The sequence below is a fragment of the Artibeus jamaicensis genome, unplaced genomic scaffold (assembly GCF_021234435.1).
Source record: "Artibeus jamaicensis isolate MK-2021 breed Jamaican fruit bat unplaced genomic scaffold, CSHL_Jam_final contig_456, whole genome shotgun sequence".
Lineage (NCBI taxonomy): Eukaryota > Metazoa > Chordata > Mammalia > Chiroptera > Phyllostomidae > Artibeus > Artibeus jamaicensis.
Window position 1 is genome coordinate 8,394,939 of NW_026521839.1, and position 15,829 is coordinate 8,410,767.

Sequence of the window (15,829 nt, forward strand, 5' to 3'; positions counted from 1 at the left end):
GTGGGTATGTGGTCATTCACCTGGAAGTCAAATTCAAAGGTAGTGCCCCTAACAGATCTTCCTCCTCATAGTCCTCCCCTCAAATCATGAGGGTGGCTTTGAGGTGGTATAAGAGCAAGTTGGTGTGTGTCCTTCCTCAGTTGCTTTCCTTGGTTAGAGGAGGGTAGGCTGCCTCAGACACCCAGCCCCACTTCCTGACGAGCTGGGTATTCATCCCGTACCTAGCAGAAAAGATTCCCTTCTTGTGACCCTGTGAGTCCTTTGGGGGAGTTAAATGCCATCCCAAACCTAGGACCTTAGAATCAAGTCCCATTTCTATGGCAATGGTAACATCATCCTCTGTACCTCACTCTGTTGAGGCAAATAATAATTATAGCAACAGCTACCATTTTTATTGCTTCCCATTTGCCCAGCATAATACCAGGTACCTTACACATCTCAGCTCATTTAATCTTCATACCATCCTCTTGAAGTAGATTCTCTTGTCCCATTTTACAGATGAGAAAACTATGGTTTACAGGATTAAAAATCCTGCCAAGAGCGTGCTGGCAGAGCTGAGATTTGAACTTGTGCTTTCTGACCCCAGAGCCTAAGTGTCACAACCATGCAGGACTGCCAATGGAAAACCCTCAAGGGCATGGTCACCTGACTGCTGGGCCGCCCACACACACTCCTCCTCCAGCGGGAGCTCAGCTGCGGCCGTGGGAGCCACTCCCAGCGGGTTCCTGGGAGAGCTGCTTCCGCCAGGAGCGAAAGGGTGGTAGTGACTGCAGGCCTTCCTTTCAGGGGTTTGTGACAAGGGGCGGGGTTCCTTCCATGGACATAAGCCATCCTAATGGCACCATTTATCATTACGACAAAGGTGGGGAGCAGGGGAAGCTGGAGCTGGGATGAAAGAACAGAGTTCTGATTATTTTAGCAGTCGGAAGTGACATCACCTCAGAGCCTCCATCAAACGGCCAATGGGAAGCTGGACTGAAGTCACTTAAAACACAGGTGGCAAACGCAAGGCCGAGTCTGGCCTCCACCTTGTCTTATCCAGCCCAGACCCTTGTTTCTGCCCGGCAGCAGTGCCAAACTCTCACCTAACAGTGAAGAAGTAGTTGCATTTGTACAACCCTAAAGTTACATTCGGCCCTTTGAAGGCAATTGCGAGGCTGATGTGGCCCCCCGTGAAAATGAGTTTGACACCCCTGACTTAAAAGGTATCCAGAGGTCATTGGCCACAGCTGTGACACAGTCGTTGGGTTGTGTTTGGAGATGGGTGTCATTTGGAGGTGCTTGCTGAGTCATCTGTGTGTCATGTAGCTCCCGGGTGGCTGGTGGCCCTGGGGGAGTCTGAGGCTTTGGAGGCCCTTTCAGGGCACCTACGATGTGCCCCACCCTGCCCTGGGGGCTGGGTGAGTGGGTGGAGCTACACTCCTCCTTCATTGGTCTTTCCCATGTTTTGTGACCATCTTTCCTGGCAGTAAGTGGTGTTTACAACGTTTGTAATGGCTGTGCTGCCTCCCCGGTCCGTCTGGTGGGCCGAACCTAGGCTTTTGGGGCAGAGCCTCCTGCCCCCATCGGGAGCTAGAACCAATGGGAGTGCTGGCTGTTGGACCAGCCCTTTCCTTTATTTGGCCTTTGTCCAGGTACTTGGAGGAGAGGCCACGCCACGGGACGGGAGCACTAGTTAACTCTTCTCTTTTCCCATCCGCAGGCAAAAGAAGGAGAACGTGGCCCACAAACACTGGGTTGGACCTTCAAATCTGGTCAAGTGCAAGCCCTGCCCTGTGGCACCATCGGCCATGGTCTGCGGGTCTGATGGCCACACCTACACATCCAAGGTCAGTCACCTTTGTCTTTTTTGTCATTAATGACACTTCATGCCTGCTGGTTCTGACAAGTCTCAGTGCCAAAACTGGCACAGCCGTGTGAATCTCCTTGTAATTCTAGGCCTTGTCCTTGGGAAGCTGCCCTTTGAGCAGACCCTCTGGCCAAAGAGACAAGGGAGATAAAGAAGTTACCTCCTGCATGCTGGTCGGTCGGTCAGGTGCTAAGGGGAGAAAGTGATTCTGAGAGTGGCATGTGAGCCCAAGTTAATCCAGGGGAGCTTCCCAGCACAGGTAGCACAGCCAGCTGTTCCAGAGATGTGAGTCGTAGGTACAGCTCGGCCGACAGGAGCAAAGACGTGAGGGAGGCGCAGGAGGCCGCCTGAACAATGATGTGCCGGCAGGAATGGGAGCTCAGTGAGCTTCAGCTGCACCTCCTGCACATCCAGAACGCTCCCAGCCTGCACCAGGCCCCCGGGGCTGCGGGGAGGTCTTTCCTTTCTCAGGACCTCCTGGGGGCTTACAGTCTAATAGGGAGGGTGAGACTGGTGACAGATCATGTTACCTGAAACCTATGGAAGGAATGGTTTCATAGAAAAGGGCTCTAGGGACCCAGTGGGTCTATTTTCTTCTTACCGGAAGGGCAGGGAAAAGTTTCAGAGGGAAGGGACATTTCATCTGGGCTCTAGCAGTAGGCTTTACGAGCAGGGAGGCAGGGCTTACTGGGGTGGGAAAAGGAGGAAGGAAGCGATCATTCATTCTTGGAACTGCAAACACTCTTCTTGGGTTAAGGCCGTCATTTGTGTGCGGGAATGCGGAGTCCCACTGGGGGAATGAAAGGGAAGGAAACCGCAGAATGACCGAGTTTGCTGCTTTGTTCCGTATTCCGCAGATGCTCACCCACGCCCCCTTGGTGTCTGTCCCGCACGGTGCTAGGCAGGAAGGCGGCGGCATGTGGGTGTCTCAGGAGTCTTTTGTGAGAAAAGGCTGTGTATGTGTGTGTGGGGGGCAGAGTGGGAGGCTCCAACTTTCCTCTCTCCTCCAGCCTCGGCCTCCCACTTCAGTCCCTCCTCCGGGTCTCCTGTGTGAGGTTCACTTGCAGAACAGAGCCTCGGGCTATGACAGTTGCTGTCGGAGGTGCCCTGGTCACTGCAGGCCACACCGCTGCCCTGTGGGTCTTGGGCTCAGGGACTCGGGCCATTCTGCTAGATCCCCTCCTGTCCCTGACCCACCACATGCACAGCTGCAGCCTCTGTCCTCTGGGGTCCCCCTACCATCCAGGCTCTTGTGTTCGGAGAGTCTACAGCCTGGCAGCACCTCCCTGCCCACTGCCCTCGGGGGCGGGGCCGGGCTCTTCCGAGGCTCTGCCCTGCTCTTCTGTGGATTTTGGGTTGAACAGATCGTATATTCTCATTTCCTGAGAGGGGAGTTTTATCCTCTCGGATTTGTACTTTTTTCTAACCAAAAGGAAATGCAGTTCACAAAGCAGGCAGCCATCAGAAGGTACATCTACTTGTCCCAGACCCCCAGACACGTATAATCTGCTTTAGAACCTCAGTCGAATAATCCCTGCTGGACTAGTTTCTTTGTTCTTTCAACAAGTATCATTCCAGCCCTTCTATGGCAGGTGCTGGGGAAACTCAGAGTGTAAATTAATAATTGGCTTTTCTTCCTGGCCAGTCAGTAGGCCTTACCTCCTAGCCCACCCTGGGCATTGCAGCTTCTCGGCCCAAGGCCGTAGCTGGTCCACCCTGGCTGAACAGCCCCGGCCAGCTCTACCCAGTGCTCCCCCTTCCTCCTTCTCTTACTCCACCTGACCCCTGATGGAATCACAGTTTGATAAAGTTTGTAATTACAGAGCTTGCTTCTGACTCCCTGAACACTTCTGGAATAGTGGCTTTGCAGGGGGCAATGACTGGATTTATGGGGGCACCGATGAATCAGTTCTGTCCCCCACTCCCACAGGCAGATACGGCACCATTGTCTTTCCCCTGAAGCCCAGCTTCTGGGTGTGTGCGCGCAGTCTGCTGGTGAGGCTTTTAACACGCACATCACAATGTAGCGGGTCTGGTGTGGGACAGAGCTTCTGCATCTCTAATGGACTCTACCATGCTGCTGACCCCTGAACTGCGACGAGTCACGAGGACTTGAGTTTTCATAGGCGCCTCCTAAACGGGCCTCCTGGTCTCCAGGCTGCCCTTTCCCCTGCCCTCTGAGTCCACTTGCACATGATGGAAGAGGAGGTGTCATTCTGTCATATAGCCCATTCATGTGTCTTCCACACTTAAAACGTGTAGGACTGTGCCCAGGCCCTTTGCTGTTACTGACAAGGCCCTCCCGGGCCTGTTGCCTTCCTACTCTGTTATTACCTAGCAGAGAAAAACCCTGTTCATTTGGGCAGCCACTGTGTAGTGAACACTTCTGGTTGCTCTATGGTGAGGGGCAGTAGAGAGCAAGACAGATGCCACTGGAGGTTGTATAGTCTGGTAGGAGACACACAAATAAACAAGTCACCAAACAAGAAACTAAGTGATTTCAGTTTTTGAAACATGTTGAAAAGGAAGTGAGCCTAATGCTGAGAGCGAGAGCAAGAGGGGCCTGCTTTATACGGGCTGGTAAGGGAAGGCCTCTCTGAGGGGTGTCCTCGAAACTGGGGGGAGGGGGGTAGAACGTTCCAGATAGAGAAAATAGCATGGGCCAGGCTCCAGGCAGGATGGTGTGTTTGAAGAGCTGTGAGGACACCCATGTGACTCTAACAGTGAGGGGAGAGGGGGCTGGGAGGATTTGAGAACAGTCTGAGAGGAGACATTTAGCCAAAGCTGGAAGGTGAGCAGATGGTTGGAGAATGCCGGCTTGGGGACACTTGTTATTCTAAGTGCCTTCTTGTCCATGTCTGCCTTGAGATCCTAGAGGCAGACGCAGTGTCAGCTACTGCCTTCACCAGGACAGGACACAGTGCATAGTGGGTGCTCAGTAAGATCATAGACAACGCTGGGCTACTGGGCACACCAGCTGAGCAGGAATGGAGAGATTCTGGTCTGTGTACCCCATTGGGGATTTGAGTGAATGGGTGGGCGAGAACTTAGTGATTGAGAAAAATAAGCCATCCCCACCATGGGCCAAGTTGCTTAGCTGAACACCCAGCCTGGGGCTCTGGCAGAGAGTCAGAGGCTCTGCAATGCTTCGCAATGATTCTCTCTTTGTGAAGATCCAGTCTGTGCTGCTCAAATTATTTCCTCCAGCTCCACAGTAAACCATCTGATCCTCAAGCCCGTGATTGGAGACGAGCCATGAAACGTCAGTGAGCGATGAGGGCTGTTCAGGCCAGGGGCACGGCGCACATCACACCCCAGCAACGACCTGCCCGCTCGCCTCTGTCTCTCTCCTTCGCAGGAAAAGCTTGAAAGGCCAGCTCCCCGTGACCCCCCAAGTAACAAGGAGCAGTGTTACCCTGTGAGGTGTGGCCTGGTGTGCCCTTGGTTGCCCAGGGAATGTCTTTGGGAAAGGCTTTCTGACCCAGGCCCCCCTGCAGTCTGGGCTGGAACACTGGCACTTGTGTCAGAGAAGCAGGCCTGTGTATGGATACAGTTCAATCGCTTGTTTCAGAGGCAGGATCGCACTTTGGAGAGTCCTTTGCAATGACTCTTGAATCCTCACCTGAGGAATGACTCCCAATACTGTGGGGCAGGGCCCTGAAAGGTCTTCCGTGCACCAAGTCACGTCCTTGGATTCCTATACCAGCCCAACAGAGCCCTCAGTTTCCCAGACCTGCTCACTTGTCTTTTCCTGGAACAAAATACAGACCTAAAGCCTTCTCGTCAGCAACCGGAGGGTTCTCCTCCCTGTCCTCCGTACGGGGAATACTGAGGCCCAAAGAGCCAAAGACAGTGGCAGGGTTTGACCCCCGTGGTCTCCGGCCTGGATATCTGTGATCACCCACTTCTATTTGAAGTTTAGAAGGGGGAGGAGGGTGGTGGACAGAAGGCGTTGCAGTAGAAAATGCTGTTGGTGTTGGTTTGGGGCATTAGGCTCCTAGTTTTCTGTCTTTCACGAACTCCTGGAAAGTTGCTTTCTCTTTTACCTAAAGAAATGAATCAAAGATGACTCAGTCGAAAGGCATCCACTGACTACACGAGGCCTCTGAAGCCCAGGACAATTCGGACCCTCCGCAGGCGCTCCGAGCAGCTGCCTTCCAAGGGGGAAGGGCTCAGTCTGGTTGGGTTCACCATTGGGTGTTTTAGTGATTGCCACTAAATACACCTGTTGCCTGGTCACTGAGCTTTAGGAGGACATTTTAATCTTGCAGGCCAAGCTACTTGCAGGCCACCACTCCATGGTCAGTTAAAAGAATGAATTAACGATCAGTGAACAAGTAATTTTCATTCTCTGTAGCTATGGCCTTTTGTGTGTGTGTGTGTGGGGGGGTGGTCAGTGAACTCAGGCAAGAAAGGACAGAAGAGACTTTGATGTATGGCAATTGGATGTTATAAGTCAAAGTCACAAAAATTAGTGTTGGCAAAAGTGTATTGCAGCCCAGTCCCATCACCAAGGAAATGACACCCCATAATAAGAATCACAGTTCTCCAGACGCAGTGCTCACCCTTCCACAGATGGTCCATAGGCGGTGGGGGCACTGTCAGGAGCGGGAAGCAGGGGGGGCTCCAGCATCAGGTCTGTCCCGGATGCCGCTGCTTGTCCTTGGGCCGCATCAAACAAGCTTCCCTTCTGCTCCTAGAACTGGGGAGGTGCATTTAGAGCCCCCTGTCTGTAGCAAGGTTCTTCTAGGGGCCCAGATCCAGGGACACCACTCAGAACTCTGTGGCTCCCCCAGGATCAGATATAAAGTGAACAAGAACGCACAGTCTTGAGATGAAGGGATATGAGATGTTACATGGCAATAAATGTTTACTGAGACTCTATAAAGTATAACCCATAAAAAATAAGGAACAGAAAACCTCCACTGGGGACAGGCAAGTGAAAGGCCAGTGCTGCTGCTGGTTTGAGAACGTGGCAGAGGTCCTGCCCCTGGTGCCACATTCTCCTGGCCGGGGAAAACGGAGTCGTCCAGACAGCCAGTGAACATGGAGGTCTGTCTCACTGCGTGCCACACATTGTACTAAGTCCTGGGGTATGACAAAGGGCAGATAGACAAAGCCCCCATCTGAAAGGCAGTCTCACAGTGGCCAGGTAGCTCAGGTGGTTAGAGTGCCATCTGCTATGCCCAGGTTGCAGGTTCAATTCCTAGTCAGGGCACATACAGGAATCAACCAGTGTGTAAACATGTGGAACAATAAATCAATGTCTCTCTCTTTCTCTCCTTCCCCCTTAAAAATCAGGAATAAAAAGAAAAATACGGAAAGGCAGTCTCTTTTCACTGAGTAGGTGTCCAGATAAGGGGCATTTGGGGTGCTACAGGCCGCAGCCGGGCCCCTCGCTCGTGGGCAGGAGCGAACGCTCCTCCCAGAGGACGTGGGGATGCGGTGCAGGTCTCTGGCTGGGAGAGGTCACCAGAGGAAGAGCGGGGGCAGAGGTGTGGGCTGCCCCTTCGTCAGAGGCAAGAGGGGGGTGAAGAGATGAAGGCAAGCATGGCCCCCTGAAGGCCCCAGCGAGTGTCGTTATGGCCGAGCTGCACGTGCATCGGGAGCAGGGGCTGACTGGCTGCAGAAAGGAGGCTGGAAAAATAATCACGGGCACTTCTCGCAGGGCCTTGAAAGCCATATACAGAGCTTGGACTTTGACCTCAGAGCTTCAGGGGTTCTGTTAAGGATTTCTGTTTTTGAATTTGCTATATTGGCTGCACGGTAGCAGTGACCAGGGGCGGGACTGAGGCGGGGTGACTGAGGAGCCAGTGGGCCAGAGCCAGGCCTGTGTCGTGATTGCAGAGATGGATTGAAAACAGTCTAGAGAGGCATTCAGGAAATCACAGCTGATCTTGGCGACCACATTTCAAATATAGAAAGTTATTTCCGCTCAGCAGAAGGGCTCTTCACTATCCCGGTCCCGGGGGCACTTGGGAATCCTCTGTGTGCTGACAGCTTTGTGGCCTTCAGTGTGAACCAGCTGGGACCCGGGCATCTGTGAGCACCCGTGCTTTCTTTCCAGTTACCCACATGGGAAGACGGAAGCTTATGAGGTTCTGGCTGCCAACTTCTAATTTTGCCCATAAGAAGGGAAATTGCTGCTGCTGACTAGAATCTGGCCAGCTCAGACTTCGGTGGGCAATCTTGGTGTTCTCTCCAGAGGGGAGAGCTGTTCTGGGAAGTGGGAGCAGGTCAGGGGTGGCGCTGGGGGCCCGGAAGCTCGGAAGGGAGCAGGGGTGGGGGCTCCGCCGCCCCAGGCTGGGTCTGACATGGCCAGGCCTGTATCGCTAGGACTTCCTTGCCTTGTCTCCACCTTCCCTCCCCTCAATCCCCAACCAGAGCTTCAGTGTCAAGGCCAGCACTGCTCATTTTCCACCCAGAAGCCCCAGGTGCCCAGCCTGATCTCCAAGGACAGGGGGCTCTCGGAGGACATTGGGAAGCCCCGAGAACCAGCACTGTTCTCTGGCATCTGCCTGGCTGCTAGTAATTGGGAAACAAGCAGGCAAATACCCGTCTTCTTGCCCCCTCCCCACAACGTTTGCTTCCTTAATCGCTGTTAAACAATTAGCAAATGGCTCATTTATGTCTAGACGCAGACGAGAGATGCCAAGTTAAGAACTGCTGTGGAGGAAAATGCCTCCGCTCTTCCACGTGTGTGCAAAAGCGGGCGGGGGTGGGGGCAGCTCGCTCTGCAGGGCTGGCATTTCATTCAACATCTTGTCACTGCAGAGTATATTATTTTCAGAGTCATTTTAATAGTTTCCAACAATTGCTATCAAGTAAAGGTCACGTTTGAAGTTCTTGGCAAATGGAGTCTCTTGGCTAGCGTTGCCCACAAACAGGCTGCTCCGATGGGCAGAGCGGATCCAGAGTATGGATTTTCAGGGCGCCTCTTTGAGCTCAGTGTGTCTTCTCCACGCCCCTCTGCCCCAGACTTTTGGGACCCTGTGACCGTGATAGGCGTGGGAGGATCTGATGTGTGGCTAGTTTTGCTTTTTGTGTTTTGGCAGAGTTGAGGCTGTCTGTGTTTTCAGGAATATTTGTGGATAGCTCTGCTTCCCTAGAACCTGTTGGGTGTGAGTTGTCTTCTCTTGCAAATGGCTCATGGGTGAAGGCCTTGCTTCTGATAGAATGACAGGAAATAAAATGACTGGAAGCTGAAGGGGGGGGAGGCTTGCCGGTGCATGTTTTGTACACAGGAGAGTGGAACACAGTGGGAATGGGAAGGGCACCAGGATTAAGAGCAATAGCAGTAATGAGGGAGGTCACTGGATGTCCCATCTGGGCAGCCCTGTGGAGAACATGGAACAGCAAAGTCCCCAGCCTCAGCCCAGTGCTCCCAGGTCGTGGGGGGGGAATGGAACCCTGTGTCCATGGTGCCTGTGGGTGGAGGAGGCAGGTAGGAGATTTCATTCTCTTGATTTTCTGTTGCTCAGAAAGAAATGCAACAAAAGAGTTGGTATGACTTTAAGGAAATACTCAGCGACATCCAACCAATGCTAAGCAATCTCTTTTCACACTTTAAACAGTTGGAGATTGGGGACAAATCCCTCAGCAGATGCCCTAACCTTGCCTTTCACCCTGAGGCCTTGTTCATTTTCAACCTTCTTCCCTCAGGCTGGCCTAACCAGACATCATTCCACCATGCGGGCTAGTAGTCATACTATGAAAACCCTCAGCTGTTAGTTTAAACCAAGTTATTACCTTGATTTTATTATCATCCTTTTCTTCTCTTTGTGGAGTTTTAAAAAAGAACTAGTATGAATAATATTTAAATTATTAATTGTGTATTAGTTAGGATATAGATCTTGTTTGCTATGACAAAAACCCAAGTGAAACAGAGGATAAAGGATAGGATAAAGTGTTATTTCTCTCTTGTGTAAACATTTAAATAGGATAAAGTGTTATTTCTCATGTAAACATTCCAAAGACAAGCAGCCCCGAGCTGACTCGCCGCCTCCAGAGTGTCAAGAACCAGGACCCTCCCAGCTCCTGTTGTTCTTAGCAGCTGAAACAGCTGAGCTTCTGCACCTGCATCTCCAGCCAGTAGGAAGGAGAAAAGAAGGGGGCACAATCCAGAAGTCACCATTGTTGCATCTGCTCACATCATACTGACAACTTCGTCACAAGGCCTATATCAAGCTGCAAGGGAGGCTGGGAAGTGTAGTTTTATTCTGGGAACCTATGTGCCCAGCTAAATTTGAGAGTTACACTGTTAAAGGAAGGGTCAAGTGGATATTGGGGCTATCTAGTGGTACCTACCATAATAATGTTTTTAATGATAATAATAACAGCAACAACAAAACAATAGTACTTAATTACTGAATACGTATTAAGTAACATGACATTGTGCTAATGCCAGAGTATTTTATTTCCCCTATTACATCTAATTCTCACTACAAAGCTATGAGGTAGGAACTGTCCTTAGTTCTTATTCAAGATGAGAAAACTAAATGTATAAAACTTTTCCGAGGTCAGCACAGCACATGAGTAGCAGAGTGGCTGACTCTAGAATCGCGGACTTCACTTCCTTGGGGGAAAGCCATTTGGAGAGTAATGTAAAATGCCCTGTATCATCAGGATGCTTCTGATTTCAAGCAATAGAGGCACAACTTATATTTAGCTTAATCCAAAAGTGCATATTTGCTGGCACAGTGGGGAAGGCGGGCCTCAGAGAGAGAAGGGGAAATTCAGCACTGACAGCGCTGCACTCCCTCCGTCTCTCACTGCTGCTGTCTCTACCTGGTGCTTAGCTTCATTCTGCAAAGAGGCTTTCTCCCCGTGGTGGGGGCAGGGGCTTAACAACCCCAGGTTCATTTGCTCCTAATGTAGAAACCTAAAGAAATTAGCCAGTGTCTGTGTTTTGATGCCAGGAATGGATTCCAGTGGGCTCTTTTTTTTTTTTTTAAAGATTTTATTTATTTATCTTTAGAGGGGAAGGGAAGGAGAGAGGGAGAGAAATATCAGTGTATGGTTGCCTCTTGTACATCCCCTGCTGGGAATTGGCCTGCAACCCAGGCATGTGCCCTGACTGGGAATCGAATTGTGATCCTCTGTTTCACAGGCCCGCGCTCAATCCACTGAGCTACACCAGCCAGGTCCAGTGGGCTCTTTTTGAATCACGTGTTCATCCTTTAATCAGTGACCATGGTCACATGACCCTCTTGACCCTTATCATTTGCTATGTTCAGGGGTGGTAGTTTTTACTAGAATAAGAGGGAGAGTATTGATTGAGTAGAACGTTAAACATAGTGTAGCACATAGTCACCTAAAGTAGGAAATACTGTATATTAGCTTCATCAAAGGTGTCAGGTAAATGACACTAGCTTGAGCCTGTAAGGACATAGTAAGGCATGCAGTTCCCTGGGTGACCAGCTAGAGGGACACTAAGACAAATCCATAGCACCTATTAGTTACCTAGCGAAAGAGAAAGTTCATCTGAAATAAAGTAGACTCAGCATCGTTTTAATTTAGAGTTTCTAAAAACCATTTGGACTAATATTGAAATAATTCCTGCTGATCATGGGCACATCTGTCCTCAGTTCTATTAAGCATTTGTTTCTTTTTGGAACATAGTCTTCTTGGCTCCCGAGGATAAACTTTCAGGCAAAATGGTTATTGTGACATTTTCAGAAAGCACAGATGTTCGAACGCCATCCGTGGTGAAAATGCAGCCACAGAATTTACACAGACTACTTCAACATGCAAATCAGTTATGAAGTCAGAGCAGAAGAAAGCAATTCAACTAATTATTTCACCACTTATTTCTATGTTCTATATGCAAACATGCATTTAACTGAGATTTGAAGAATAGGTATTCATTGCTTTTTCTCAAATGCCCCGTGTAGAATGCCATGTAATTAGTTAGCGCTTTTGTTAAAAACACATTAGGAAGAAGAACCTTCTTGCTGTCGGTTCTGTTGGATGCACAATTAAACCGTTTGATAAAGCAATTATCTGAACACAGTTATGCTCATCCTCACCTCATCAGGAGGTGAAGTCAAGGATCAGGTAACATTGTACAGCACATGAGGTCTCTGCCAGCCAATCCTTTAGAAGGGAGAAAGGTCCCTGCTCAGAACGAATGTGCACAGCGCTAAAAATCTAATTAAGTCATTACAAACAACTTTAATTAAATTCATGATCATGTTGCTTTTGTTTTGCTCTAAAAGAAATGAATAAAATCCTCCCTCCTGGCACACTGCTCAAATGGGCACGGTCAGACTGCTGCGCGACGTCTCCCAGGGAGCCTTCCACCGCCAGGCAGGGGAAATGCTCGGAAAGGCTCATCTCCTTGCAGAAGCCTTGGACCAGAGCCCATATGTCATGGGAGGGAATATGAGCTGAGTTAGGATTTACCAGGAATTGCCACCGTAACTGCCTGTTGAGGGAAATGGCTTTAACGATCCTCTTACTTTTACCAGAGCAAGTTGCTGTTTTTTTTCTCTTTATAAACCACATGAAACATTTTGGAATCTTTACATGGAACGGAAATGCCTCACCCGTTATCCACATGTGGCCTTCCTAAGATGCTGCTAACTTCCACCCAGTGAAAGGAGTAACTGCTCCTGTATTGAGCTCTGAAGCTCAGCCTCAGCATCAGTCTCAGTGGAGCCCCCATGAGCTCTTCATGCCAAGTGAGGCCATTTCTTTCCTCTGAGCTGCAGCAGCACCAGGGTATATAGTTCTGCTGAGGCATTTATTGGACCACATTGGAATTGTCTGTAGATGAGTGTGTGTGTCCAGCCACACGGAGGGCTAGAGATCCTGAAAACTCTGTGATACAAAGCTCCTGGGTATAATAAACATCCCTTTAAACAGCTGAGCTTGCAAGATGTAAGGGAAATCCCTGGTTTGGCGGATGGGGAGAAGGAAAACCAGAGTGGATACTGACCACAGCCCCGGGCACTGGAGACGGAGAGGGTTAGCCGATCTAAACAGCGGGCTTTGGGGTAGCAGCTGCTGGCACACTGAAGACAGTGCCTCAGGTCCTGCAAGGTGGGCGCTTGGAGCTGAGACCCCACTCACAAAGCCTTCATCCTGTTCCCCCTGAATTAAAAGATAGGCTTGACTTACTACTTGGTAGATAAGTCTACCAGGTAGTAAAGAAAGACAACAAGGACACTTGTCAGTTTCAGCTTGGACTCCGGTTACAGAGAGAAAAGCTCACCTATAAAATGTTGTAATAGAGAACCTGCATCCTGCCATCTAAGGGCAAGGGTAGTACATAAAACATTTAAATAATCTATGTAGGACACAGACGTAAGTCAGTCAGAACAGGTGGTAGCTGTCAAGCTGTGCTACACCATACTATGTGAAAGGCAGCCTGAGAGTGTGGCTCTAATTTATGTTCTTTGTATGGTCCAGCTGGTTAATTGCCTCAGAGTGTCCTGGGTGGGGAATGCAGCAGGGTGCCTGGAAAAAGCAAGTGTGAATGCTTTTTTGAAGACAAAACACTTTAACACAATTTCACAGGTGTCCCTCGCAACCCTGATAAAAGCACAGAGGAAATTAGCCACCATGAGCAAGAGGCGGCGCGGACTGAAAACAGCAGAATTGGGACCACCCCTGCCCCCCAGGAACTTGAAAGATGAATTTTTTTAGTTCAGATGTTCAGAATGTTTATTAAAAAGACAGTTTAAAACTTAAGCGATGAGTGAGAGGTATACTGTCGAAAAACACTAGATCAATCTGAATCTTCCAAAAGTGAGAAATAGCATCATTAACAGTGCATTTTCACGGAGAAAGCACCCACGTGCATTTCATACCACCAGAAAGGAACCAGGGCTCCAGCTCCTTATTCTAAATTTTGCAATTAAAACTGAGTAATTAACGACATATTATATCTATTTAAACCATATATGTGAGTAACACTAAGGCCCTATTCTTAGGGCTTTTCCCTAGTAGGGAAAGTTCCTTACAGGAGTATAAATAAATGCAGAAGTAATGATAGAATTAGGAAATCATCATTTTCAGCCCCTAATGAGGTAGCCGAGGGAGGTGGCCGTCACACACAGATGAAGTCATGATTAGACCCAAGGTTGGTGGACTTCAGGCTGCTTTCACCTGAGCCTTCTGATGAACCCTAGAGTCACTGAAGTGGGCAACAGGCATTGCCTGTCCTCTGGTTTCACGTGGTAGGGGGAACACAGCCATTTGGGAGTTTAATAGTTAAGGGAAGGGAGTAGTTCTGCCAGGAGTTACACCTGAATCTCTCCAAGCCTACAGCTCTAACTTCTGTTTACAGAGTGAGCAGGGTGGGGAAGTGTGTCCCAGGAGGCCGTGCAGAGGCAAACGGACAAATGCAGAAGGGGGCGTATGGGGGGGGGCAGGAAATGCACCCAGTCTCTGCACAGGAAAAGGCAGAGTAGGAGACGCAGCTTCCGAGGGTTTTGTGAACAGCAGTTGCACCCAAATTAAAACCAACCAACCAAAATTTTAAAGAAAAAAGATGTTTGGGGACTTTCAGGAAAACTGATTATGAACTAGAAGTTAGATATGATAATACCATTAGTATTGAGTAAGAAAAACACAATCTTAAAAAGATACATTGTGGAAAACATGGAGGATTTGCTTTAAAATAATTTTGCAAAGAGAAAAGAGGTAAAAGGATACAATTAAGCAAACCTGGCAAAATCTTGAAATTGTTGAACTAAGGTTGTGCAGCTTCATTGTGCTAATTTCTCTCCTTTGACATGTATTCAAGATTCTCTCTGAATTAAAAAAGCGCACTTACGGAGGGGAGAAACTCGCCCGTCAGTCTGGTCATCTCCAACACTGCACACAGACAATGAGTATTCGTGGAAAGCAGGAAGGAAAGGAGGCTCTATTTTCAGGAAAAACAGAAGTGATAAATTTATTAGACCATAAAAATATATACCTCACAGTCTAAAATATAAAAGCTAAAACTTCCAGGATAAAAGCCTCAGAAAATCTTTGTGACCTTGAATTAGGCAAGTATTTCTTAGCTACAGCAGCAAAAACATAATGTGCTAAAAAAAAAAAAGATACACAGGTTCCCCACCCCCAATTCTGCCCTCAAAAGACAGTGTTAAGAGGATGAAAAGTGAAGCCTAGGAGAAAATACTTCAAAATCATGTATTTGAGGCCAGACTCTCATCTAGTATATGTAAAGAACTCTGTGAGTTCGGCAATCAGTACACAAACAGCCCAGTAAAGGTGGGGAAAAGGTCTGAGCAGGCATTTTACCAGGGAAGATATGTGGATGGTAAATAAAGACATAAAAATTGCTGAATGTTATTTGTCACCCGAAAGTGCAAATTGTAACCGCAGTGAGATGCCCCTGCACCAGGACGTCTGAGTTTGAGGAAGACTGATCACATCGAGTTCTGTGGACAACGTGGAAGAGCCGGAACGCACGCACACTGTTAGTGCGGCCGTGAGGTGGTCCGGGCACTTTGGGGAACAGTGCAGAAGTTCCTTTAAAACTGCCATACGAGCAGGTCATCCTAGTTCTAGACCCTTGCCCGACAGAAGTAGAAGACCACGGGAGTAGCTGTGCACAGACGCTCACAGCAGCATTTTCTGTGATCTCTCAAAACTGCGAACAGCCCAGATGTCCATCAGTGATGGATGAGCTAACGTGGTGCATCCATACACCTGAACACTCCCCCAAACCAAAAGGAATGGACTGCTGGTGCATGCAACAGCATGAACGGATATTATACAGTTATGCAGAGTGGAAGCCAGACAAGAAATAGTACACACTGCCCTGACCGGTGTGGCTCAGTTAGTCGGAGCATTGTCCCCTAGACCAAAAGGTGGCAGGTTCGATTCCCAGCGTGGGCATGTGCCCAGGTTGGAGGTTTGATCCCCAGTTGGGCGCATATGGGAAGGCAACCAGCTGATGTTCCTCTGTCACATCAGTGTTTTTCTCTCTCTGTCTTCCCCTCTCTCCCTGTGTCTGCCCTCAGG

At 49.2% G+C, this 15,829-nt stretch overlaps 1 protein-coding gene across 2 annotated transcripts in view; it reads left to right on the forward strand.

Moving 5' to 3' along the window:
* SPOCK1 (SPARC (osteonectin), cwcv and kazal like domains proteoglycan 1) overlaps window positions 1–15,829 on the forward strand; it is a 469,853-nt gene that overhangs the window by 347,730 nt on the left and 106,294 nt on the right. For both annotated transcript variants that reach the window (XM_037163499.2, XM_053666503.1), the window contains exon 5: window positions 1,703–1,829. In XM_037163499.2, coding sequence (XP_037019394.2) covers window positions 1,703–1,829 — 127 coding nt within the window. The remainder of the gene's footprint in view (window positions 1–1,702; window positions 1,830–15,829) is intronic.